We start from the raw sequence: 26,230 nt of genomic DNA, 5'->3' as shown, positions 1-26,230 counted from the left end.
GCAACGTCATTGCAAATATACAGATATGCTGAGCAAAGCATATCCAGTTAGTTCTTTCAAGTAATTTGTCCTCTCAAAGCCAGGGAGTGACGAAGGCAAGAGAAAAACCAGAAGTGTTCTTACTCTCACTGAAGTTTTTCCTCTTAGAAACTTTAAGCAAGGGAAATGAAGGGTCGGTCACTTTTAACCCTGGGTAATGTTTTATTTGTTTATAGTTATACTTTCTTTCAAATTTTACTGTATGTGGTCCATTATATTTAAAATAAACTTATATATTTTATTCTTTGAAAATAGAATTTCATAGAGGACATTTTTTACTTCACCAGTTGTCTGTTACTAGTCCTGGGTTCAAACAGTGCTAATTTTTGAGGTTTACTTTTTAAAAAGAATTTAAAATGTAAAATTATTTTTAATTGCCTTGAAAGAAGGCAAATACTGTTGCTCTGTCTATGACATTAGTTAAATACTAATGTAGAGCTTGGTGGCAAAATTGTTAGAGAAATGGGAAGTTACCCCGATTGCTCTAATCCCTGCTTTCCTCATCTACACTAATAAAAGAGAAAGATGCAAATTGACTGTACCTTCATGACGCTCACCAGCCAATCAGGAGTGAGTATGCAAACCCAACAAAGATGGGTTAATTTGCAGGCGCTGGGGGTGGGGCGGTATGAGGCCATGGCGACCTCCCCAGCAGCTCCGGGCCTCTGGGCAGTGTGGGAAGGCTAAAAGGCGACTCTGGGCCAGAGCGAAAGCGGTGCCAGCAGCCAGGGGAAGGAAGGCCCATTCTTTCACGAATCTTCATGCATTGGGCCTCTAGTCCTATAATAAAAGCCTAACATGCAAATTGTCCCCTCCAGTGATCATTTGACCAGGAGACCAGGTGTTTGACCGCTTGCTATGATGTGCGCTGACCACCAGGGGGCAGCGCAGAACATGGCAGGCGTTGGTGATGAGGTGCTAGCAGCAGGTGGCAGTGGAGGTGCTGCCAGCCCCGATGGGCCCCGAAGAGAGCGGGACCGTGGTGGGATGGTGGAGCAGGTGAGCGGGTGGTGCCAGGCCAAGGCGGGTGCAGGTGGGTGCCCGATCGCCCCACTGATCACCCCACAGACGGCGACTGGCGGCGATGGGGGGCGGGGCCACCACCCAGCTCCCAAGTGTGAGGGAGCCGGGTGGAGGGCCTGGCCCTGACCTCCCCCACATAGGGGATGGTGGAGCAGGTGAGGGGACAGCACCAGGCCAAGGCGGGGTGCCAGGCAGGACTGCGAGGCTGGGGCGTGAGCTGGGGCCCGATCTCCATAAGCCACCCCGAGGGACCCCACTCATGCACGAATTTGTACACCGGGCCTCTAGTCAATAATAAGAAACTAAATTTTCTCTAAGAAGCTACTTACTTCTTAAGTTCTAACCTCATGTAAACAAATAAAAAATTGTATTATAATTGGAAACGTTGTGCGTTTTCTTGTTTACTAAATGTGCCACCTCAGATACAACTTGCTTTGTGAACTGCATTTAAATATGGATTAAGGTCCCTATCAAAACAAATTTGAAAACCTTGTCGTTTTTTACATCTATTTTGTAGGTAATGAGTTAAATGTAGATTAGGAATGGGATCCAGGCTTCTTACTTGTACCTACCATACTAAATTATTTGGTGTAAAGGCTGTGGGACCATGAGTTTTTATCAGTTTCTCCAATAACTTACACATATTCTTCAATACCTGTCACAGACTTTAAAATTAGTATAAAATCTGATTTTCATTGTTAATGAGTGTACTTCACAAGCTCTTAGCAAAAACCGTGCTTCTAAAATGAAGCTAATATTATGCTAATATTTATATAACATAATATGTAATTATATGTCTGAAGAATTATATTCATTCAACAGTGTATTTTAGTGGAAAGGAATGCAGTAATGCAAACTTTCAGTGTTCAAATCAGACAAAAAAATCTCATTTTACTTAAGGTCACATTTTGAGAAGATAACTTTTAAAACTAATTTCTATTTACATAAGCAATTTTAACATTGGTATTTATAATTAAGTCTTATGTGCTTAATTCACTATATGTCTGATCTAATGGTTTCAGTGTTTATTTTTAGCACTCTTAAATAAGGAAAAATAATAAAGTCAACCTGGTGAATAATATCTCTTAACATGTTATCTTCTTTATGTGTATGTGTTAGATGGAAGATGGTGCCCCAAAGCATATCATTCAGATGACAGGATTTAAAATGGAAGAAAAGGAAGCTCTAGGAAAATTGCTTTTAACACTAGATTGTACTTTTATTAAGAGTGAGGTGAGTACAGAAACTTTACTTACCAAATGTAAAATAACTAGAATTAAAATATGACCTAAAAATGATAAAATGCCCCCATAATAGTGTAAGAACAAGAAGAATGTGTTATATAGGAAATATTATCTTAGTAACATTTTTTCATGTGGATTTTTCTTTCCAGAAATACAAAAATTGTACACATCTTATAGCTGAACGCCTATGTAAGAGTGAAAAATTTTTAGCGGCTTGTGCAGCAGGTAAGTTAAGGCCTTCCCTCCATCTTTGAAAAAAAATCAATCTTCATGTTAAAGAAAAAGTACCTTAGTCCCTAGGAAGATGGTATGTTTATGTTGGTATTTTTCTAAAAATACTTATATTTGATATACTTTTTGTTGTATTGTTCTGAGTAAAACTTTGTAAAACATGACAAATGTATTAGGCACAAATCCTTCAACAAATATTTTCATGTAAGTGCTTTAAGAAAAAGTATTTTAAGTGAAAGATTTGGCACAAAAATTTTAAAAAATACCTGTTGAAGTCTCAGCTGTTGTGGGTCAAGTTTCTTTTCTTTGATCTATCATTGAAAATAGTTAATGTTTTTGTTCGACTGCTGCCTCCTCTCTCATCCATTCTATGAAGCAATGATCATGGTATTTTATTTTTCTAAGATTTTTAAATCCTCTCTCTTTGTCACCATTGATGTTTCTTTTACAGTTTTCTATGATTGATTTGGCATCTGACTAGTCTGCTGATTGCAAAAAAATATGTATTTAACTCAGGTGAATTTACCATTTTTATAGTAACTTATTAGAAAAACACTTGGATTCATTATTAACTCCACAAATGAAAACAAACATTGTCTGTGCTGTTGAAATAGATCATTGATGCCCAGATAAAGCAACTATAGAATGTTTGTAAATATCCTGAAAAATTCTCTAACTCAGTAAATTTGTTTTACAAAGCATAAGAATGCTGTAAACATGGGAAAAGTTTTTAGCAAAAGAGGAAGAATATAAATCTAACTCAAAATAGGGTTTAATAATAATAATTATAATAATAATTATAATTTAAGTAATAGCACACTTTATTTTATTAAGCCTTACACCTATACTAGAGGCCCGGTGCATGAAAATTCATGCACTGGGCGGGGGGGGGGCGGGGAAGGTTGTCCCTCAGCCCAACCTGCCCCCTCTCATAGTCCAGGAGCCCTCAGGGGCGGGGGGCAACCTGTCGATCAGGGGAAGGTGACACCCCATCACACCTCTGCTGCTGCCACTGCCGGAAGCGCAAGCCTCGGCCGGCCCTGGTTACCTGAGCCTTGGGTGGCCCTGGGCGGCTGGGCAGCTGCCATCCGAGGCTTGCCTGCGTCTCAGGCTGGCCCTGGGCGGCTGGGGGGCTGAGGGCACTGGGAGACTCCAGAGGCAGGCGCATGGAGTGGCTGAGGCCACCTGGGAGTGGGCCTGGCCTTGCCATACGCCTGCGGCCCCGGCGGGGCTGAGGAGACTGGGCGCTGCCATCTCTGAGGCGTGACAGTCAATTAGCATATTCCCTCCTTATTGGCTGTGGTACCGCCATCTTTTGTGATGGTCTGAGGGTCAATTAGCATATTCCCTCTTTATTAGATAGGATTTTATTTACTAAAAATTAGAATTATAATTATGGGAAAGATTACATACAATGTTCAGTCATGTTATAGGCCTCATAAAAAATTTAGAAAAACACAACATCATTCAAAGATGATGTTGGTAAGCACTTCGAGTCTCATGTTAAATAAGGTTAATTATTTTTCAACTATAGTTCATATACAACATTATGTTATTTTTAGCTATATATATCACAGTGATTAGATTTTTATATACCTGTTAAAGGTAAATAAACTCATAAGATTTTTGTATACCCCAACAAATCTAGTACCCATCTGGCATCAGACATAGTTTTTACAGTATTAAATACTAGAGGCCCGATGCATGAATTCATGCACGGGTGGGGTCTGGCTAGTCTGCCCTGATTGGGCCGATTAGGCCAGGCTTACCAGGAGGAGGGGCTGCTGGAGGTTGGTCGGCCAGTCCTGCCCCCGATTGGGGTAGGGGACCGATTGGGGGCGGGGCTGGCCGGGGGGAGGGGCCTGGAAAAGCCCCACTGAGCTGGAGCTGAGCATGGGCCCCAGGCTTTCCAGGGAGGACGGCCTCAGCAAGGAAACAGAAACCACCAGAAGGCTCTGCAAACAGGCCCTGAGCTCCCTTTGGCCAGGCGGACTCAGAGCTGGTGTCTCTGTGTGTACATTAGACACAGCCTGGCACTCACCTTTGTCTGTTGGTCAAATCCATTGCATCGAAAAACTTGTTCCCCTTCTTCTCTTTGGGCCCTTACAACAAATACAGGCCAATTGGAAGATGCGGGCCCCAGTGGCAGATCCAGGCCCCACAATCACCTGGAATTTAGGCCTAAGACAGCTGGGTAGCAATCTCCATGGAACAGAACACACTGTTTTAGAGACTTAATTCTCCCCTAAAATGTGCCCAGCTGCTCCTCTTTAGCTGGGATAGAATGAACTAAGGAACCAAAGACCGAGTTTCCTTTGAGGTGGGATCCAATGGGAGCTGGCTGGTGACAAGGCCCCTCACAGGCGGCTGCCTTCTCCCCGAGCTCAGTGTGCTCTGAGCCGTTCTATATCTGGCGGTGCCGCGTCCTGGGCTGCTGATCAGGCGGAGGTCCACAGCGTTTCTCTCCGCCACCTTCCTGGCCTCCTGAGCAGTACCTTCTGGTCCAGTGCACCAGGCGGCTGTCCCTAGAGCTGGGACTCGGAGAGCAAAGGAGCTAGCCTGAGCCAAGAGGGACCTGTAGGTGGCCAGACCGCGCCCCACCACCCCGCTTCTCAGTCTCGCTCACGTGGATCTCAGTCTCGCGTGGATCAGGCCAAAGGCCGCTGCCCGAGACTGGTGCCACGTGTGGAGGGTTGCAGCGGGGCAAGGGGCGCCCTGACCTGCCAGTCTTGGTGATGATCATCTTGGTGCCCAGCTGATTGAATTTTTCCCTCAGAGCCTTCATCTCAAGCTGCACGCTCACACTGGCTACCTTCGTGTTCTTCTTTACCGGCGCCTTGGCAGTAGCCATGCAACTGGCCCCGGGCCCTCAGTCTCACCAGCAGTGCTGGTGGCAGCTCCTGTGGCCAGAGCGTCATAGCAACCGGTCGTTCTGCCATAAAGGTTGCTGGGCTTTTATTATATAGACTACAGGCCTGGTGCACAAAATTCGTGCCCAGCGTGGGGGTATCCCTCAGCCCAGCCTGAGCCCTCTCACAATACGGGACCTCTCGGGTAGGGTCCCTAGGCCTGGCCAGTAATCAGGACCTATCAAGGCTTTCCTTCCCCTGGCTGCCGGCAACTAGCCCCACCCCTGCCGCTGCCACTGTTTGCCATCTGTGCAGCGCTGCCCTCACCCTTGCCACCCTGCCATCGGTTGTCACCCTCTGTGGGTAACAGGCGTGGGACGTGATCACTTGGCAGGTCTGGGCCTCCCTCTGCGGGGCCATCGCTGGCCGACCCCACACACACACCACAGTGTTGCTGGCCAGTGGCTTGGGCCTCCCTCTGTGGGGTGATCGTGGAGTCCCCCCATCGATCGCCCTGCAGAGGGTGGCCTGGGCCTCCCTCTGCGGGGTGATCGTGGGCCCATGGCGGGGTCCGCGACCAATCACATTGCACCCACCTTGGCTGGCCTGGCATCAGTGCGTGTCATAGCGTGGCTGTCCGGAAGGTCGTCTGGATGGTCATTCTGCTGTTCGGTCATTTGGTCGATTTGCATATTATGCTTTTATTGTTATAGATATTCCCTGTGCTGTACTTGACCTTCCTGTGACTTTTTATAACTGGCAATTCATACCTTTCATTCCCTTTCATGATTTTTTAAAAACATATTTTTTGATTTTGGAGAAGAAGGGAGAGGTAGAGAGAGAGATAGAAAAATCAATGATGAGAGAGAATCATTGACCGGCTGCCTCCTGCACCCTACACTGGGGATAGAGCTTACAACCCAGGCCTGTGCCCTGACTGGGAATTGAACCGTGACCTCCTGGACCCCTTTCACCTTTTTTGCCTATTCCTCCAAACCCCTTCCATTTGGCAACCATCAGTTCTATCAATAAGTTTGTTTCTGTTTTGTTTGTTGATTTAATTTTTTAGGTGTTTCCACATATAAGTGAAAGCATGTGGCATTTTGTCTTTCTCTGTCTGACTTATTTCTCTTAGCAAAATATGCTCTAGGCCCATCTATGTTATTGCAAATGGAAAGATTCATTTATTTTTACAGCTAATATTTCGTGTGTGTGTGTATATATGTATGTGTGTATGATGTGTGTGTAAATCATATCTTTATTCATTTGTCAGTTAGTGGATACTAAAGTTGATTGTTTCATGTCTTGGCTATTGTAAATAATGTTGCAATGAACATAGGGTGCATATGTCTTTTCTTATTGGTTTTCTTCATATGATAGTTCTATTTTTAACTTTTTGAGAAGCCTCCATACTGTTTTCCATAGTGGCTGCATCAGTTTACATTCCTACCAACAGTTCACTAGGGTTCCCTTTTCTTCACCTTTTTACCTATACTTGTTGATTTATTAACAGTAGTCATTTTTACAGGTGATATCTGATTTGATTTTTATTTGCATTTCTCTGATGATAGTGACCTTTAGCATAATTTTATGTATCTGTTGGCCATCTGTATGGCATTTTTGGAGAAATGTGTATTCAGGTCCTCAGCTAATTTTTTAATTGGATTGTGTTGAGTTGTATGAGTTCCTTATATATTGTGGATATTAACCCCTTATCGAATATATCATTTGCAAATATCTTCTCTGATTTAGGAAGTTGCCTTTTTGTTTTGTGGATAGTTTTCTTTGCAGTACAAAATCTTTTTAGTTTGATGTAGTCCCATTTGTTTATTTTTGCTTTTATTGTCTTTGCCTTAGGAGATATATCCAAAAAAATATTGCCTGTGTTTTCTTCTAGGAGTTTTATGGTTCTGGGTTTTATATTTAAGTCTTTAATTCATGTTTAGTTTATTTTTGTGTATGGTGTAAGAAAGTGGCCTAATTTTGTGTTTTTTTTTTTCATATATCCAGTTTTCCCAACATCATTTATTGAAGATAATCTCTTTATCCCAATGGATATTCTTGACTCCTTTATTATAAATTAATTTATCCTATAACAATGGGTTTCTTTCTGGGCCCTCTCTTACATTGATCTATGTGTCTGTTTTTACTCTAGTACCATGCTGTTTTGATTGCTGTCGCCTTGTAATATACTTTCTTTTTCTTTTTCAATATTGCTTTGTCTATTCAGGGTCTTTTGTGGTTCCAAATAAATTTTAGGGTCACTTGTTATAGTTCTGTGAAAAATGACATTGCTATTTTGATAGGGATTGCATTGAAAATGTAGATGGCTTTGGGTAGTGTGGACATTTTAGCAGTGCTAATTCTTTCTGTCCATAAGCACAGTATATGCTTCCATTTATTTGTGTCTTCAGTTTTCAGAAAGATTAAATTCTATTTGATATTTGATTTTTATTGTTTATCACTTATCAGAACCAAAATTCTTATTGACAGCTTATTTACTTTTTAGGAAAGTGGGTACTAACTAAGGACTACATAATTCATAGTGCCAAAAGTGGTAGATGGCTTGATGAAACAACTTACGAGTGGGGATATAAAATTGAAAAAGATTCCCATTATTCACCTCAAATGCAATCTGCACCTAAAAGATGGCGTGAAGAACTGAAACGCACTGGTGCTCCAGGAGCCTTTCACAGATGGAAAGTTGTCCTCCTTGTTAGAGCTGATAAGCGAAGTGATTCTCTTGTAAGGTAAGATAAGACCTTATAAAAGCTAAACAATTCATGAGAAAACAGTTTTGGTTTGCTTGAATACCTTTCTGTATTTCTTTGCAATTATTAGTTTAATTAAAGTGAGCCATGTGGTTTACTCTTTGATTTCCTACTTAAGCCATTCTAACATTTAAGTATACGTATCTAATGGAACAAAATGTATTTTATAGTATTGCTTCAAATTATTTTTGTGGTCTTTATTTTACTTTCCATGTTATTTATTTTCTCTGAGTCAAACACAAATTTTTTAAAAAATTTTAAAGCAGTTACATTTTTGCAAGTGAAATATGTTATCACAGAGGCTTTGTTCTGGGTTTATATAGTGCATTTTTCATGGTTAATACTGTTTCCATCATTCCATTTTTTAAAATCTTTTATATCATTTTTTAAAAAGGCTTCTTATTGGGTAAACTAACTATAAGATTGCCATGACTTTTGGTGGGGGTGAGTTGCAAAGACTTTACCTTTACTAAAGTGTAATTTATAGATAATAACATCCACACATTTTAAGTGTTCATTTTGATGAGTTTGGACAAATCAGTTGTACATCTATGTTAACCTCACTACACTCTGATCTGTAACATTAACATTACAACATTTTGTTGTGTTTTTGTACATTTAAATCTGCTCCACCAATACCAGACAACCAGTGATTTCTTTTGTCACTGTAGATTAGATTTGTTATTTTCCTTGAGTGATTTATATAAATGGGATCATATTGTATATACTCATTTGATTTTGAGATTTGTCTACCTCGTGTGAATCAGCAGTTTATTTTTTGTTGCTGAGTGGTATTCTACTCTATGGATATATCGCAACCCATTTATTACTCAACCACTGAGGGACTTTTGTGGAATTTTTTGTTTTTTTTCTAATGTGATTAAAGCTGCCATGAACATTGAGTACAAGTCTTCAGGTAGACAAGTTTTCATTCCTCTTGGGTAGATACCTAGGAATAAAATTGCTGGCTCAAAGGGCCATTGTGCACTTAACATTATATGAAAATACCAAACCGTTTTCTAAAGTAGTTGTACCATTTTACAAACTCATTAGCAACGTATGAGGGTTCCAGTTGCTTTGCAGTTACCCTGGCGTTTTTGAAATCAGTTGACTATATTTGTGTGGTCTGTTTCTGGATTTTTTATTCTGTTTCATTGATAACTGTCTCTACCTATACTAACAACACACTGTTTGAATTACTGTAACTTTATAATGAGTCTTTAAATCAGGAAGTATGAATCCTCCAGTATTCTCTTTTTCAAATTTGTTTTGGTGACGTGGATCTTTTATATTTCTATACACATTTTAGAATCAGTTTGTCAATTTGTACAAAAAATACAAGCTGTGATTGGGATTGGGATTTGGATTGAAGTTACGATCAAATTGGAGAGAATTGAGATCTTAACAATATTGAGTTGTTCTCTCAACAAATTGTATATTCCTTCAAGTCTTTTTAAATTTCTTTCTTAAAAATCATTTTTTAATTTCTGACATTAATGTTTTATAATTTTCGTTGTATAAGTTTACTACATATTTTGTTAAATTTAACCCTAGGTACTTATTATTGTTTTGAGATGCTATTATAAATGGACATTCTTGAAAAATTTTTGTATCTATTGAGACAATTGGCTTTTCTCCTTTATTCTGATAATATGCTAAATTATTTTGTCAATTTTTAAATGTTAAACCAAACTGATACTCCTGAGATAAACTCTACTTTATCATGTAGTATTATTCATTTTTAATACTTGCTGATTCTATTTGCAAATATTTTGATAAGAATTTTGTAACATCAACCTGATAAATAATATGTATGACAAAATCTAAACTTAAAATCATGGATATTTTCCTCCATAATTGAGAACAAGACAAAGCATGTTTACTGTGACCACTTCTATTCAGCATTTTACTAGAGGTATTAGCAAGTCCAATAAGGCAAAGAAAATAAATAAGAGCCTAGAGTTGTAAAGAAAAAATATGAAATATTGCCTTTATCCTGAAAACCATGGTCATATACTAAATAATTTACTGAAAAAATGTTATTGTATTAATTAGTGAATTTAGCAAGATCACAGGATAACTCACTATATAAAAATTGCATTTTTATATGCCAGTCATGAACAATTGGAAATTAAAATTTAAAAAGCAATATGACCTTTGCTCTTTAATGGTTTGATTATGTGTCCAGGTATGTGTGTGTGTGTGTGTGTGTGTGTGTGTGTTGTTTATTTGTTGATTAGTTTATTATTTGTTATCTGTGTTTATGTTATTTGCTTGGGGTTCTCTGAGCTTCTTGAACACTTTCAGGTTTTTGTTTTTTGTGTGTGTCATATTAATTATGGAAAATTCTTTTAAATATTTATTGTGTTCTTTTCCTTCTGGAGTGCTATCCCTATATTTTGGAACATGTGCTTCTGTCCCACATTTTTTGTATGCTTTGTTCTTTTGTGTGTGTGTGTGTGTGTGTGTGTGTGTGTGTGTGTGTGTGTGTGTGTGTTTCAGTTAGATAATTTCTATTGCCCTATCATCAAGTTCAGATATTCCTTCCTCAGTTATGGGCAGTCTGTTAATAAGTCTATCAAAGAAATTCTTCTTTGATATAGTATCTTTTTAAAAAAATTCTTTACTGTTTAAAGTATTACATATGTCTCCTTTTCCCCCATTGACTCCTCCCCAGTCGTTCCCATCCCCCTCTACTGTCTGTGTCCATGTTTTCTGCTTATATGCATGTATACAAGTCCTTTGGTTGATCTCTCATGCCCTTCTCCCCCCTCCCACCCCACTCCCCTCTGCCTTCCCTCTGAGGTTGGATTGTCTCTTTGATATAGTATCTTTTATTTCTACCATTTTAAAAAAATATTCTCCTAAATTCCCTATCGCCTCATGTAGATTGTTCACCCTTTTACTATATCCTATACCATGTCAGTCAAAGTTACTTTAAAGTCACTTTCTGACAATTTCAACATGTGGATCATCTTTCTGCTATTTATTCCTTTATCTCTTGACAGTAATTTCCCCCCCACCTTTGCTTTTCGTATATGTCTTGTATTTTTTATTATATGCATAGATATCATACACAGAAGAGGTAAATAATATTTATATCCAAAAACATATTCTTCCTCTTCTGTAAGATAGTTAGTAGGGGTGGTTGAGTTGGTTAGGGGTTTTGGTGGTTGATCTTGTTTTGGGGTTTTGTTAATGCTATAGTCACCTTCAATGCATCATTTCAATTTACTGCAGCAATGGGCTACAGTTTTTTGGGCTTAGTGTGCAGCCTGGGGTTCTAGAAAGTTTTTAATTAGTTTTCTTTCTTTCTTCACTCTCACCTGTACTACTGAACAAACTCTTAAAAGGATCCTTGAAAGGACTCTCTCTTCATACTGTTTGTCTCTTGCTTTGTTGCTCATTTCTGGAGTGGGGTTAAGGATGTGTTTATTGTCAGTTCTGCTGGATAAGCTCTGTTCTTAAGCATTCTTTGTGTTCTTGGTCCCTGGTTGGTACTTCCTCAGTGTTTGTGTCTCAGTCCCCCAAGGCAGCCATATTCTTGCCTGCTACCTATGGGCAGGGCCTTTGGCAAGAAATAATTTTTAACCACTACCCAGTATTAGATCTCTAGTTTGTATTGGTGCAGGATCCTAAACCCTAGTTGAATTCCTGCCCCTCTTCCAGGAACAGATGGATTTTGCTTCTACCCTTCAATCAGAAACAGTGAATCTGTTTTTGGGCTGCACAGCAGGTTTTTCTATCCCTCCACAGAGGCAGGTGGGTTTTACTTCCACTCTTCCATCAAAAGCACCTTTCCTGAATTCTGAAGATAGAAAACTTTCTTACCTTACCCAAATGGCTTAAGGCTTTTGCTTATACAAGAGAAGGATCCAGGGAAGTGGATCTGGTTTTAGATCTATTACTTGGTGGCAACCAGACCCAGCTGGCCCATCTGTGCTACCAATAGGGGCTTCCTTTGTTACCTGCTCCAACACTCTTTCATGAATACTTAATGGAGGTCTATGGCAAAGAGGTTTACAAGTAAGAGGGCCAGAGACTCCTAGTTATACTAAACTGTCATGATACCTTCACTTGGCCTTAAATTTTTAAAAATTTATTGATTCTTACTAGATTTTATGTTAATAACTTCTCGCCTGTGCTTGGGCAAAAGTGAAATACTAGTTTGGGTGTTCAGTCTCTTCACAAAGATGTTTATTACTCGATGGAAATTCAGTTTCTTGATTGTCTTGTTACCTTAGTTCTCAGACAGATTCAGGAAAAATTATGATTTTTGTAGATTATTTGGCTTTTTCTCATTGTTAGGTGGTAGCAGTGTTCTCTTGTAGCTTTCTAAATTCTTAAACAGAATCAGAACTTTCATGATTTTGGGATATGTATGTCTGTGTGTGTGCGTGTCTTCTAAATGTAAATGTAAAGTATTTCTTAATATAGATTAACTAGAGGCCCAGTGCACGAAATTCATGCACCGGGGGATGTGTCCCTCAGCCCAGCCTGCACCCTCTCCAATCTGGGACCCCTCGAGGGATGTCCGACTGCACGTTTAGGTCCGATCCTCCTGGGCCTAAACGGGCAGTCAGACATCCCTCTCACACTCCAGGACTCCTGGCTCCCAACTGCTCGCCTGCCTGCCTACCTGATTGCCCCTAACCCCTTCTGCCTGCCAGCCTGATCACCCCCTAACCACTCACCTGCCAGCCTGATTGATGCCTAACTGCTCCCCTGCCAGCCTGTTTGCCCCTAACTGCCCTCCCCTGCAGGCCTGGTCACCCCTAACTGCCCTCCCCTGCAGTCCTGGTTCCCCCCCACCCCCCAACTGCTCTCCCTTGCAGGCCTGATCGCCCACAACTGCCCTCCCTTGCAGGCCTGGTCCCTCCCAACTACCCTCCCCTGCTGGCCATTTGTGGTGGCCATCTTGTGTCCACATAGGGGCAGCCATCTTGTGTGGAGTGATGGTCAATTTGCATATTACTCTTTTATTAGATAGGATAGAGGCCTGGTACACGGGTGGGGGCCGGCTGGTTTGCCCTGAAGGGTGTGCTGGATAAGGGTGGGGGTTCCCTTGGGGCGTGGGGTGGCCTGAGCGAGGGGCTTGTGGTGGTTTGCAGGCCGGCCACGCCCCCTGGTGACCCAAGTGGAGGCCCTGGTATCTGGGATTTATTTATCTTCTATAATTGAAACTTTGTAGCCTGGATTGGGGACCAGGGCAGGCCAGGGCGGGCGGAAAGTGTGGCTTCCTCCATCACCGGGGCAACTCAAGCCTCCTGCTCTCTCCAGCTCTGTGGCTGCCACCATTTTTTGGGATTTATTTATCTTCTATAATTGAAACTTTGTAGCCTTGAGTGGAGTCCAGGGCCGACCAGGGTGTGCGGGAAGCTTGGCTTCCTCCATTGCCGGGGAAACCCAAGTCTCCTGCTCGCTCCGTGGATGCAGCCATTTTAGTTGGGTTAATTTGCATACTCACTCCTGATTGGCTGGTGGGAGTGGCTTGTGGGTGTAGCAGAGGCACGGTCAATTTGCATATTACTCTTTTATTAGATAGGAAGTTAAACCTTTTCAATGCCTAATTATTAGAAGAAGGTTAGCAACTAGTTCCATTTTTTGTGGTTCGGAATGATTTCCTTGGAGGTATGTTTCCTTCTGAAGTAGCTAGTTCCTTAGACTTCTTTTATTATTTCATTGGCTTATTAAGGTGACTTTTCCTTAAGAAGTGAATTTAATATTCTTGGTTTTTAATTTCTCCTATATCAAGAAATTGATAAGTAGAATGAATAGCCCAATTTCTTAAACATTTGCTTGAGCAACTTATAATCATTGCAATAATTATCCTTCATGGCACTCAAATACTCCAAAGGAATATAACTCCTTTCAGGAAATTGCGCTGCTACTCTAAAGAAGTTATTGATTTAGATAATTTGACTGAATATATTTATTTAAAAAATACTTTCTAAATTGTTTACATTTTTATTTAGAGTTTTGGAGGCTGGAAAAGCAAATGTTATTTTACCAAAAAGTTCACCAACTGGAATAACTCATGTGATTGCCAGTAATGCAAGAATCAAGGCTGAGCAAGAAAAAGATAACTTTAAGGGTCCATTTTATCCAATTCAATATCTAGGGGATTTTCTGTTAGAGGTAAGTAAAATAAATAGTAGATATTTTTTAAAGCTTTTTTAAAAAATAAAATAATGATATAGTAATACATAGTAAAATTATGTTCTGAATTTTTTAAATATAATGAGTAAAAGTAATTAAAATGACATTTTAAGGCAATTGCTCTTAGTTATTTAAGTATTCAAGAATACTTTTGATAATTCCAACAGAAATTTGCTTATTCAATTTAAAATTGTCTTAGAGTTTCTACTTTTGTTTTCAAGTGCTTTAGTGATGTTTACTACAAAATAATTTTAAGTGTCTTAATGTAGGTATAAATAAAATAACTGGACTATAGTATCATATGTGAATTTTGGGGTTATTCTGTACCCCCACCCAGCCCCTCCTGCTGCAGCCCTCCCCCTCCGTCCCATCTGCCTGCAGCCTTGCTCCTGCCGTCACTGCTCCAACGCACTGATGGCGGCACTCCCCGCTCGTACCTGCTGATGGCACAGAGAGATTGGGGCCAGCGCCAGCAGCGGGTGTCAGCAGTGGCTCCAGTGCTGGCAGTGGGTGTGAGCATGGCCGTCACTGGCAACGGGTGCAAGAGGTGGCTGTCGGCTCTGATACACCCCTCAGGAGCAAGGGGAGGTGGTGAAGCCCTGAAGGGTGATAGGAGCTGGCAGCTGCCGCTCGCACCCGCTGACAGCTCCAAGTGATTGGGGCCAGCGCCGGGCACCAGCAGCAGGTGCAAGTAGTGGCTCCAGCACTGGCAGCGGGTGCGAGTGGGGCTGGTGCTGGCAGCAGGTGTGAGTGCCGGGCAGGACAATGGTACGCGGAAGCATAGTATTTTCAGTAACCACCAGAGGCTCGCCCCGATGACAGTGACTGGCATTCCGCCTTGGTCTGGCACCCGGGCTCACTTGCTCCACTATTCTGCCATGGCCGACACCCGCCATATTCCGCGCTCTGCCCCTGCTGCCAATGGCTGCCATGTTCCATGCACACCCCTGGTGGTCAGCGCACATCATAACAACCGGTTGTTTGGCTGTTCAGTTCTTTTGTCGTTTTGTCTATTTGCATATTAGCCTTTTATTATATAGGATATAGAATAAACTTGCTTAATTAGACCTGCTTTCTGATTTAGCTAAACTTTTTCCAGTGAAGCACCCAAACTTCTCTTTTAGGTAATTGTCAGCAACAGCAGTAAATATCAACACTAAGCAGATTATTATTGTAGATCACACAGGGAGAACAAAGGGTAAAATATTTAACTGTAGCAGTGTTTGACTATATTCTGCGCAGTGAGAAAACCTGAAGTCATTTTCAAGTTCCACTATTTCTTCTTTTCAATTGGGTCAAGATTCTAAACTTTCTAAATCTCCGTTTTCTGGATAATGAAAAGAAAATAGGATTCTACAGAGTCTCCTATCTACCTACTCCAGGACTTCTGTGAGGGTCAAATGAGATGAGGCATATGAAAATGCTTCACAAACATTTGGTTAAACTGTAAAATGTTTTCACCTGGCTATAAAGCAAGTCGTATTCCTGAGGTGAATAAACTCCAAGGAGGCTAGTTGCTAGGGAGAGGAAGCTGGGCGTTGCTACATGACGTCATTATTTGGAGCCCACAGCGACCGTTTCCAGGCTGGGCTGGTCTATGGGCTGCATTTTGCGCCATGGGGTCTCGGCAGTGTTGGCTGCGATTTGGTGGGTGTTGCTCCGGGGTGGTTTCGGGGCCCGTGTACCACTTGGGTGTTGCTCCGGGGTGGTTTCGGGGCCCGTGTCCCACCAAGCCAAGTGTTGGTTTGTCAGTGTCAGGTCAGTGATGCCATTTCTTTGTAAATGGCCAGTGCACATCATGGCAGGTTCTGCATTGATTGTCTGCCCCTTGGTGGTCAGTGCGCAACATAGCTACTGGTCAGACGGACGGACACAGCCTTTTATATATATATAGATGATATTTAGTTTATCCTCTTTACCCTGTGCTCCTGGAGTCAACTCCTAATTAGTCTTTCTGTTACTTTACTTTTATACTCCTGCTAATTTCCTAATTACTCTTATCTTTCCTTTCTCTAGTCCATGCTACTTCATTCAGAAGGAACAGCCAAAATATTCTTTTTAAAACAATTCTGATCCTGTCACTCTCCTATTTAAATGATCCAATGACCCTACCCGGTCTGGCTCACTGGATAGAGTGTCAGCTTGTGGACCAAAGGGTCCCAGGTTTGATTCTGGTCAAGAGCACGAACCTTGGTTGCAGACTCCTTCCCATCCTGGGCCTTGGTGGGGCTCATCTAGGAGGCAGCATTAGATGTTTCTCTCTTACATCAATGTTTCTATCTTTCCCTCTCTCATCCATTCTCCCTGAAAATCAGTGGAAAGATATCCTCTGGTGAGGATTAACAAAAATAAATAAATAAATAAATAAACAAACAAACAAACAAACCATCCAATGGCTTCCCATTGTCTTAGGATAAAGTTCTAAACCTCTACATGGCTTACAAGTTTCCATAGGATTCCTGTCACTCGTACCTTTTGAACTATATCCTGCTTCACTTTTTTCTATGCTTGCTTTACTGTAATAAAACGGTCTTCTCCCAATTTTTTAATAGGCCATGCTATTTTCTAACTTAGTGACTTCTCAAAAGATATATTCTTTGACTGGCAAGGTTTTTCCCATACTCTCTCACTCCCTGTGCTCATCATTCAGGTTCTGGTAATATTGCCTGTTCAAAGAATCCTCTTGATCACTGTATTAAGTTAGGTTCACTTGGTATGTGTTTTTATAGAATTATTTTGCTTTATACTATTCATTATGATCATAATTAATTAGTTGCTTGATTACTTAGCTAATGTCTATTTCCACATCTAAACTAAAAGTACCATGTCATCAAGGATGATACCTATCTTTTCCATAGTTAGATCTGAATCATCTTGCATAAATCCTGGCACATGAGTTCTCATTTCATCTTTGTTAACAAACATAACCTTTGAAAAACCTTTGCGTCTTCCAAGAGTAGATGAAATATATAATTACTAGAGGCCCGATACATGAAATTCGTGCCAGAGTAAGCCTTCGCAGCCATGGCGGCTGCCTGAATCCCTCCCTCGCAGCTGTGGTGGCTGCCTCGATCCTACAGCTGCAGCCCCGGCTTTGTCCAGAAGATCGTCCACAAGGACGTCCAGCCTAATTAGCATATTACACTTTTATTATTATAGATCTTTCCCTACTGAATAGCAGCATTGTAGAGTGGAAATTTGACTTGAGCTCAAGGGATGGACCTGCTTGAACTACAAATAATCTCATTGCCCTTGAAAGTGATTGGGTTAGGAATGGCCATATGAACCAGTTCTGATCCATGGAACATGAAAAGAGGTATAGAAGAGTTTCTAGGAAGTTTATTCTTCATTCTGAAAAGAGAGTCACCAGCAGCGTGCTCCTACAAGATGTGAAGATGGGAGAATGTAACCTAAATGTTTCCACTAGCGGCCATTGTTTGACTATGAGAAAAAGTAGCCTAACTATAGATAGAGAATATAGAGACGGAATTTGGACCCTCGTTGAGATGCTTGAGTTGCTGGATTAACCAATCCTGAAACCTTAGTGCTAGACCATATTGCCATTCTGTGAGGTAGTACATTTCCATGTTTTTTAGTTTGAGTTGGTTTTATATTGCAGCCAGAAGCATCCTGATTTATCTGTCTGAACAGTTTAAAGGTAGAATTAACTGTCAACAAAATGAAAGTCATTCTTAACTGCACAGATTAGTAAAAGTACCTGAATTTTTATTTTCCATGGAAATGATTAAAGTGTAATATGTAGTATGTTTTACCCACAATCTTCTTTGCAGTAATCTGTAAACATTCAGATTCCGATTCTGAGGGAAGCAATAGTTTATCAACTAAAAAAAGTAAATAATTTCTAACTTAGTTTTGTTTTTAGAATACATTGTTTTATAAGTTCTGGCATAGATAGCTAGGAGTTCATTACCATTCAGTCCAAATAGGAAAGGCATTTTATGATCACTTCTGAGTAGAAAATAGTTAACTTCATTTTGATGTCAAGCTTTTCTTCTACAACTTTGATTCCACTTCAAGTTGTCCACAACAGAAATTGTTCTTTGTACCTTCAGAGTAATTATTTTCTTGATGCTAGGAATAGGAAGGAATAAATGTCTTCATTTTTCTTAGTTTTTAATTTCACTTTCCTGAATAATTGAAGAAATTTAGTCAACTACTCTCAGGTGTCATTCCCTGCAGGATTGTAGCCTGCTAAAGGGCCCTCGTGTCCACGTAGGAAGCTTTTACAAGTGAAAGGGAACCAAAGATCACACCATAGGCCTTACCACACTTTGGCTTATATCATAATTATTCCCTAGGAGGACAGTGATTTTCTATACTCTTTGTGTAAAAATAGTGAATCTCTGAATGCCCTTTCATGTACATTTTGGGAATTGTCATGAACTCATCTTTACTTCCAACTTTTTATTCTAAACTTGTAGAATTATGTATATGCAAGTATTTTTTAAATTAGTGGTAGGTGGTTTGTGAATCAGTTTGGATTTCTTGGCAAGAGAAATATGTTTGAAAAAGAGTTGGGTAAAGCTAATTAGTTATTGCTATTCAGATAAAATCAGAGCTGTGAATTCAGCCATTACTCAGCCTCTTTTCCCCTCGATCTGTGATATTCTTGCAAATGAGAAGTCTTATCAGTAAAAAACTGAACAATACTGTGAGGTAATCTATAATCTGAAAAATTTTGATGTAGATTTGGACAGACTAGATAAAATAGTTTTGTTAATGATTAATTGTAAAAAGTATTGCTACTAGAGCAACAAGGCACTAGTTTTTGTTGAGATACACAGAAATCACTTCATTATTCACAACCTTGATTTTTCCCTGAAAGAATTCACTAGGGTTTAATAATCTTTAATTTGGGAGAGTGCATTTTATCTACTTGTTTGGCTGTCAAAGTATTTTGCAGTTATAGTTAAAAGTTGAATACCATAAGAAGTGCAGTTATGTTAAAATTATACTTAATTGATTGCCTAAACCATTTTTACATACATACAGAAAGAAATTCAAAATGATGAAGATTCCCAAACCAATTCTATTTGGACTAAACAGAGCAATCAAGAAAAAAACAAAGGTTTCAGGAAAGATGTGGGTTTTCTTGAAATGAAAGATGCCTTCAGAGAGAACATGTGTAGAATCCAGGTAAAACTTTATTGGCTAAAAAATGTATATTTCTGGAACTTATAAAATTGTTTGAGAGGTAATATATGGTAGAAATAACATGGGTATTGGAATCACATTTGATATTTGAACCCAGTGTTTTAAAGTCTATGATTTGAGCATATAAGGATATTATCTTATGTCTCTGTTTTGAGATTCTAATTGAAATAATGCTATATATATATATAAACATAGTTCCTAATACATAGTGTAATTTCAACACATGGTAATTACTTAGAACTCCTCTCTATGTTTAATATAACGTTTCTTGTAAAGGATTTTTGTCAGCAATATATATATATATTCATAATTTATGGTCTAAATTCAAGTATGTTACTGCATATAGAACAAAACTTTTTAAATTACACAAATGAATTCTATTTTGATTAAAATAGAAAACAAAAAACAGGAAGGACTTGGAATTTGAAGCAATGAAAATGTACCTAAAGACAGCATATATGCACATATACATATATATATATATTAGAGGCCTGATGCACGAAATTCGTGCACTTGGTGGTGGTGGGGGGGGTCCTTCAGCCTGGCCTGCGCCCTCTCGCAGTCCGGGAGCCCTTGGGGGATGTCCAACTGACGCCTGTGGGCCTAAGCCATCAGTTGGACATCCTTAGTGCTGACATGGAGGCGAGAGAGGCTCCTGCTACAGCCGCTGCGCTCGCCAGCCGTGAGCCCGGCTTCTGGCTGAGCAGCGCTCCCCCTGTGGGAGCACACTGACTACCAGGGGACAGCTCCTGCATTAACCTTTGTACTAGGATGTCGAGTGTGACTTGACACGGTTAGCATCGGTAGCAGCTCGAGAAAAAAGCAAGCGAGTGCAAAGGGTTTGCACTCGCATTTTTCTCGAGCTGCTACCAATGCTAACCGTGTCGAGTCACACTCGACATCTGAGTGCAAAAGGTTAAGCGTCTGCCCCCTGGCAGTCAGTGCATGTCATGGTGACCTGTCGTTCCGCTGTTTGGTTGACTTGCATATTGGCCTTTTATTATATAGGATATACATATATACACACATACATATACATATACATACACACACACACACACACACACACACACACACACACACACTAGAGGCCCGGTGCACGAAATTCATGCACGGGGGGTAGGGGGTTGTCCCTCAGCCCAGCCTGCACCCTCTCCAATATGGGACCCTTTGAGGGATGTCCGACTGCCCTCTCACAATCCAGGACTGCTGGTTCCCAACTGCTCGCCTTCCTGCCTTCCTGATTGCCCCAACCACTTCTGCCTGCCAGCCTGATCATCCCCTAACCACTCCCCTGCCAGCCTGATTGATGCCTAACTGATCCCCTGCAGGCCTGGTCACCCCTAACTGCCCTCCCCTGCAGGCCTGGTCCCCCCAACTGCTCTCTCCTGCAGGATTGGGTCCCCACCAACTGCCCTTCCCTGCAGGCCCGGTCACCTCCAACTTCCCTCCTCTGCCAGCCTGGTCACCCCTAACTGCCCCTCCCCTGCAGGCTTGATCGCCCCTACCTGCCCTCCCTTGCAGGCCTGGTCCCTGCCAATTGCCTTCCCCTGCTGGCCTGATCGCCCACAACTGCCCTCCCTTGCAGGCCTGATCCCTCCAACTACCCTCCCCTGCTGGCCATCTTGTGGCAGCCATGTTGTGTCCACATGGGGGCAGCAATCTTGTGTGTTGGAGTGATGGTCAATCTGCATATTACTCTTTTATTAGATAGGATAGAGGCCTGGAGCACGGGTAGGGGCCGGCTGGTTTTCCCTCAAGGGTGTCCCAAATCGGGGTGGGGGTTCCCTTGGGGCGTGGGGCGGCCTGAGCGAGGGGCCTGTGGTGGTTTGCAGGCTGGCATGCCCACCCGGCGACCCAAGTGGAGGCCCTGGTATCTGGGATTTATTTATCTTCAATAATTGAAATTTTGTAGCCTTGAGCAGAGCCAAGCCTCCTGCTCGCTCTGTGGCCGCAGCCATTTTTGTTGGGATTTATTTATCTTCTATAATTGAAACTTTGTAACCTTGAGTGGAGACCTGGGCCTGCCAGGTTGTGCGGAAAGCTTGGCTTCCTCCATCGCTGGGGCAAATCAAGCCTCCTGCTCTCTCCAGCTCCATGGCCGCAGCCATTTTTATTTGGATTTATTTACCTTCTGTAATTGAAACTTTGTAGCCTTGAGTGGAGGCCTGGGCCTGCCAGGGTGTGCAGAAAGCTTGGCTTCCTCCATGGCCGGGGAAACCCAAGCTTCCTGCTCGCTCCGTGACCACAGCCATCTTGGTTGGGTTAATTTGCATACTCACTCCTGATTGGTGGGAGTGGCTTGTGGGTGTAGCGGGGGTACGGTCAATTTGCATCTTACTCTTTTATTAGATAGGATATGAGGCAGCATAGCCTAAGAAAAGCGTAACATGCAAATCGATTGAATGGCGGAACAACCAGTCGCAGGAGGGAGCTGTGCTTCTTCTGTGGGAGGTGGGCCCGCCTTCTCCTCTCCCAGCACGTGCTCGGCCACAGAGGTTGCAGGCCAACCCTCCTTTCCCCTAGAGGCCCTAGCCGTTGTGCGCCCGCTGCCCAGAGGCCCTCCACAGGGCTAGGGCGGAATGCTTGCCTCGTCGCCACAACGACGAATCAAGCATTCCGCCAGGTTTGTCACGCTGCTCGCTCTCAGCGGCTGCCCGCCCCCCCCAGAACTGAGGGGACTGGGCGCTGCCATCTTTGTCACGGGGTGATGGTTAATTTGTATATTACCCGTTTATTAGATAGGATATGTCTCAAGAATTTTCTAATAGTAGCAACAACCAAAAAAAGGCATGATTAGTTCAATTTCATACTGTTTTATAAAACAGACTCTTGAATTGATTTGCCAAATCATTAATTAGCCTAGTAATTATTATTATTAGTATAAACTAAAATATTTTTAAATGTGACTAGGAAGAATAGAAAAATTATTTTTACTGTATTTAAAATTTTATAAAGAAAATTCTAGGAACAATTTGAAACTTCATAAACTAAATAGTACCTTACAAAATTATATATGGAGAAATTAGGTAAAACTTTCTAAGAGCTTAAAATGTTCTTGCAATTCTTTATGGATTTTCCAAAGTATAATTAATATTCATGTGACTTAGAAGACTACTACTTTCTATGATTAACTACATGTACATGTCTTAATAAGAGGCTTTTTGAGTTTTTTTTAATATTTTTATTGATTTTAGAGGAAGGAAGGAAGAGGGATAGAGAGAGAAATATTGATCAGTTGGCTCCTGCACACCCCTACTGAGGGCTGAGCCCTCACCCCAGGCATATTCCCCTGATGGGGAATCAAACAATGACTACCTGGGTCCATGCTCAACCACTGAGCAATGCTAGCCAGCACTAAAATAAATTTCTTAATATAATAAAAACACAATATAGTTTGTGATTCACCTTATTCTGTTTAATGTTATTATATGTATGTTCTTTAAAATGATTTTCTCAAGATGTTTCATTTTATGTGCCTAATAATGGCAAGATTCTATTTGATCTACAGCCTAAATTGTTTTTACAAACATTTGGAAAAATAAAATAATAAAGATAATCATACTCTGCTTTGACTGACAAATAGGAAAAAAGTACAGATTCCCAGAAAGATTAAGTTAATAAAATGCAAGTACCTAATTAAATGTTTATGTAAACACAATATAAGCCTTTATGAACTAAAAATATACATTTTTCTACTTCATCTTAGTATAACTATGCTGTAATATAATTCACAAGACTCTTTAATCTCATATGTATGGTTTACAAAACCTACTTTTTACTTTTAAAATTGTTTTTATTTTGAGTGTATGTTTATTAAAGCTGGGGATAATGAAACAAGGAACAGGAGAGAACCTAGGCAGGGCTTCTCTGGCTCAGGGAATAGTCAGAGAAAAGGGGGCCTTGGAGACAGGTTCAGGGCGTTAGCCGGGGACAAGCTGCTGCTGCTTATTGCTCCCCTGGTTGCAAGTCTCATGGGGACCCTTAGAGTATAAGATATGCATGTCTGAGAGGCAAGTCATGGGCATGCTCTCTGGAGGGAGAGGACACCAAAACCTATCTTCTTGAGTGGGTTTTTTGGTTGTGACTTGCTTTGGTTCTATTGAGGTCATGGTTAATCAATAGTAACTGAAATATTTTTATAAATATGCAGAAAAAAATGCAAAATAATGATGAAGATGTTCTTGTTAGTTCTATTTTCACTGACCATCACAAAAAAGAAAAATTCAGAGAGTCCAGTAAAGATTTGAAATTTATTAAAGTAAGAAATGCCTTAGGAAGGCACACATACAGAAATCAGGTAAGATCTTTCAAATTAAAAATAATTGCTATTTTACAGCTGTTTTCTAAATTTGCCAGATATGTTATTTATGAAATTGTTTTTAATTATATGTACAAAAGTTTTTATAAAGCATTTATGTACAATTTTTAAAAGAATGTAAAGTTCATGGTATTTATAGTCTTCTGTGACTTGCTCTTTTGCTGGATTTCGTTTTGTTGGTGTTTGATTAATTGGTTGGTTTTTGCAATTATGAACATTTCTGCCATGAACAATATGAACATTTTCTTCCATGTCTCTTGGTGTGTACATGTTTAAGAGTTTCTCTAGCTTAGGATATATTCCTAGGAGTAGAATTCCTATGTTGGGAATAAGGACTGCATGTTCAGTTGTACTCAGCAATACCCAACTGTTTTCCAAAATATGTTACTTATGGTATACCCTCTTCAACACTGGATGAGTTTTCCTATTGTGTATATCTATATATACAATTACTAATTTTAAAATGTATTATATTGTTATAAGTCAGACTCATCTTAAATTTACTTGGATAAACATATTCATGTTAAGATTTGTTTAATTGTTGTCTAAATACATGTAGAAGGGAATTAAGAAAAAGGATGAAGACATTCAAAGGAGTTATACTCGGAGGAAAAAAGCCAAAAAAGAAAAAGAGAGAGATTCCAGGAAGCATGTCCAACATGATAAAATTACAAGTACCTTAAGAGAGCACACTTACAGAGATCAGGTAAAACTTTGTAAGCTAAGCTAAACAGTTTTCATTTTTTTTGGCTCTTCCCTAGTGTAATGAAGACATATATAGTCTTGATTTTTATGATTGCTTGCTGTGTTAAATATTAACCTGCACATCTTATGGGAAAATCCTTCTTGAGTTAATCTGGTCTGATATACATAATGTTATGGTTAACTTTGGTTCACAATGGAAGTATTTTTACATATACACACAAAGAAATTTGAGTTAATAATCAGGATATTCAAATACACAATTTTAGCCTCTTTTTTCAGAACAGTTGTTTTGCCTGAATGTAACAAAAAAGAAAAAGAAAAATGTTCTGAAAAAAGAGGCTAAAATTGTTAAAATGAAAAGTACCTTAAGACTACATGTGTATGTAGTTTGGGTAAAACATTCTGGTCTAAAGTTTAGTTTATATTGTTCTCTTTTCTAGTATAATATAGACCATTTTAATAAGAGAGCTTGTCTTTAAAATGGGATCCTTCTTGAGTTAATTTTTCTAGATTATAACTTTATTTTACAACTGGAGGCCCGATGCATGAAATTCATGCAAGAGTAGGCCTTCCTTCTCTCTGGCTGCCAGCAGGCATCCAGGACCCAGGCTTCTCTTGCAGCCCTGGCTTCGTCTGGAAGGTCGTCCGGAAGGATGTCTGGTCTAATTAGCATATTATGCTTTTATTGTAGATTTAAATTTGTATACATATATTCAGGAGGTTCTTCAGAAAATGATAAAGGTAAATAAATAATGGATCATATCTTGTGTGAACATGGCAATAAAGAAACACAAGAGTGGTTCTAGGAAAGATTTAGGACAAGCTAAAATGAAAAATACCTTAAGAAAATACATATGTAAATATGAGGTAAAACTTTCCAAATCGAACTGTTTGCTTTTTTTTTTTTTTTTAATTTTATTGATTTTTTTTTTTTACAGAGAGGAAGGGAGAGGGATAGAGAGTTAGAAACATCGATGAGAGAGAAACATCGATCAGCTGCCTCCTGCACACCCCCTACTGGGGATGTGCCTGCAACTCATGTACATGCCCTTGACTGGAATTGAACCTGGGACCTTTCAGTCCGCAGACCGACGCTCTATCCACTGAGCCAAACCAGTCTCGGTGAACTGTTTGCTTTTTAAAAACTTTTTTTTCATTGTATAATCCTATATAATAAAGAGCTAATATGCAAATGGTCATCACACCCTCACTCCATAAAGGCTCAGACACTCAACACTGGGGAGAGAGGAATGGGGACCAGCCAGGTACAAATGAGCTTCGAGAGAGGAATGGGGGCCAGCCAGGCTGCAGCCCAGGAGAGGGACAAGCCACCCGCCCTGCGGTCCCGGGCGCCAGTGGCTGTGCCTATGCCTGCTGCCCGGGAGAGGGACAAGCTGTCCGCCCCATGGTCCCTGGCGCGAAGCTGGTCCAGGTCCTGGGTGCCTGTGGCCAGCAAGAAGAAGGGAAGCCCGGGTCCTGGGTGCCTGTGACCGGCCGAAGGAGGGAATCCTGGGTCCCAGGTGCAGGGCAAGGCAGAGGGGTTAGGAGGATCAGGCAGGCAAGCAAGCAGGCAAGTGGTTAGGAGCCAGCAGTCCCAGGTTGCGAGAGGCAGTCGGACATCCCCGAAGGGGTCCAGGATTGGAGAGGATGCAGACCGGGCTGAGGGGACCCCCCTCCCGTGCATGAATTTCGTGTACCGGGCCTCTAGTCTTT

General features: G+C 40.9%; 1 protein-coding gene across 1 annotated transcript in view; it reads left to right on the top strand.

Annotated features, from left to right (window-relative positions):
• The first annotated feature begins 2,181 nt into the window (after positions 1–2,181).
• The window catches only part of SLF1 (SMC5-SMC6 complex localization factor 1), a 58,506-nt gene continuing 34,457 nt past the window's right edge, over positions 2,182–26,230 (top strand). Inside the window, exons 1-7 of the mRNA XM_008162034.3 lie at positions 2,182–2,295; positions 2,456–2,531; positions 7,896–8,136; positions 14,133–14,295; positions 19,330–19,473; positions 23,645–23,791; positions 24,372–24,518. Coding sequence (XP_008160256.2) covers positions 2,182–2,295; positions 2,456–2,531; positions 7,896–8,136; positions 14,133–14,295; positions 19,330–19,473; positions 23,645–23,791; positions 24,372–24,518 — 1,032 coding nt within the window. The remainder of the gene's footprint in view (positions 2,296–2,455; positions 2,532–7,895; positions 8,137–14,132; positions 14,296–19,329; positions 19,474–23,644; positions 23,792–24,371; positions 24,519–26,230) is intronic.

The sequence above is a fragment of the Eptesicus fuscus genome, chromosome 4, assembly GCF_027574615.1.
Source record: "Eptesicus fuscus isolate TK198812 chromosome 4, DD_ASM_mEF_20220401, whole genome shotgun sequence".
Classification (NCBI taxonomy): domain Eukaryota; kingdom Metazoa; phylum Chordata; class Mammalia; order Chiroptera; family Vespertilionidae; genus Eptesicus; species Eptesicus fuscus.
The sequence above is the reverse complement of the archived record's forward strand: the minus strand, read 5'-3'. Positions and strand labels throughout refer to the sequence as shown.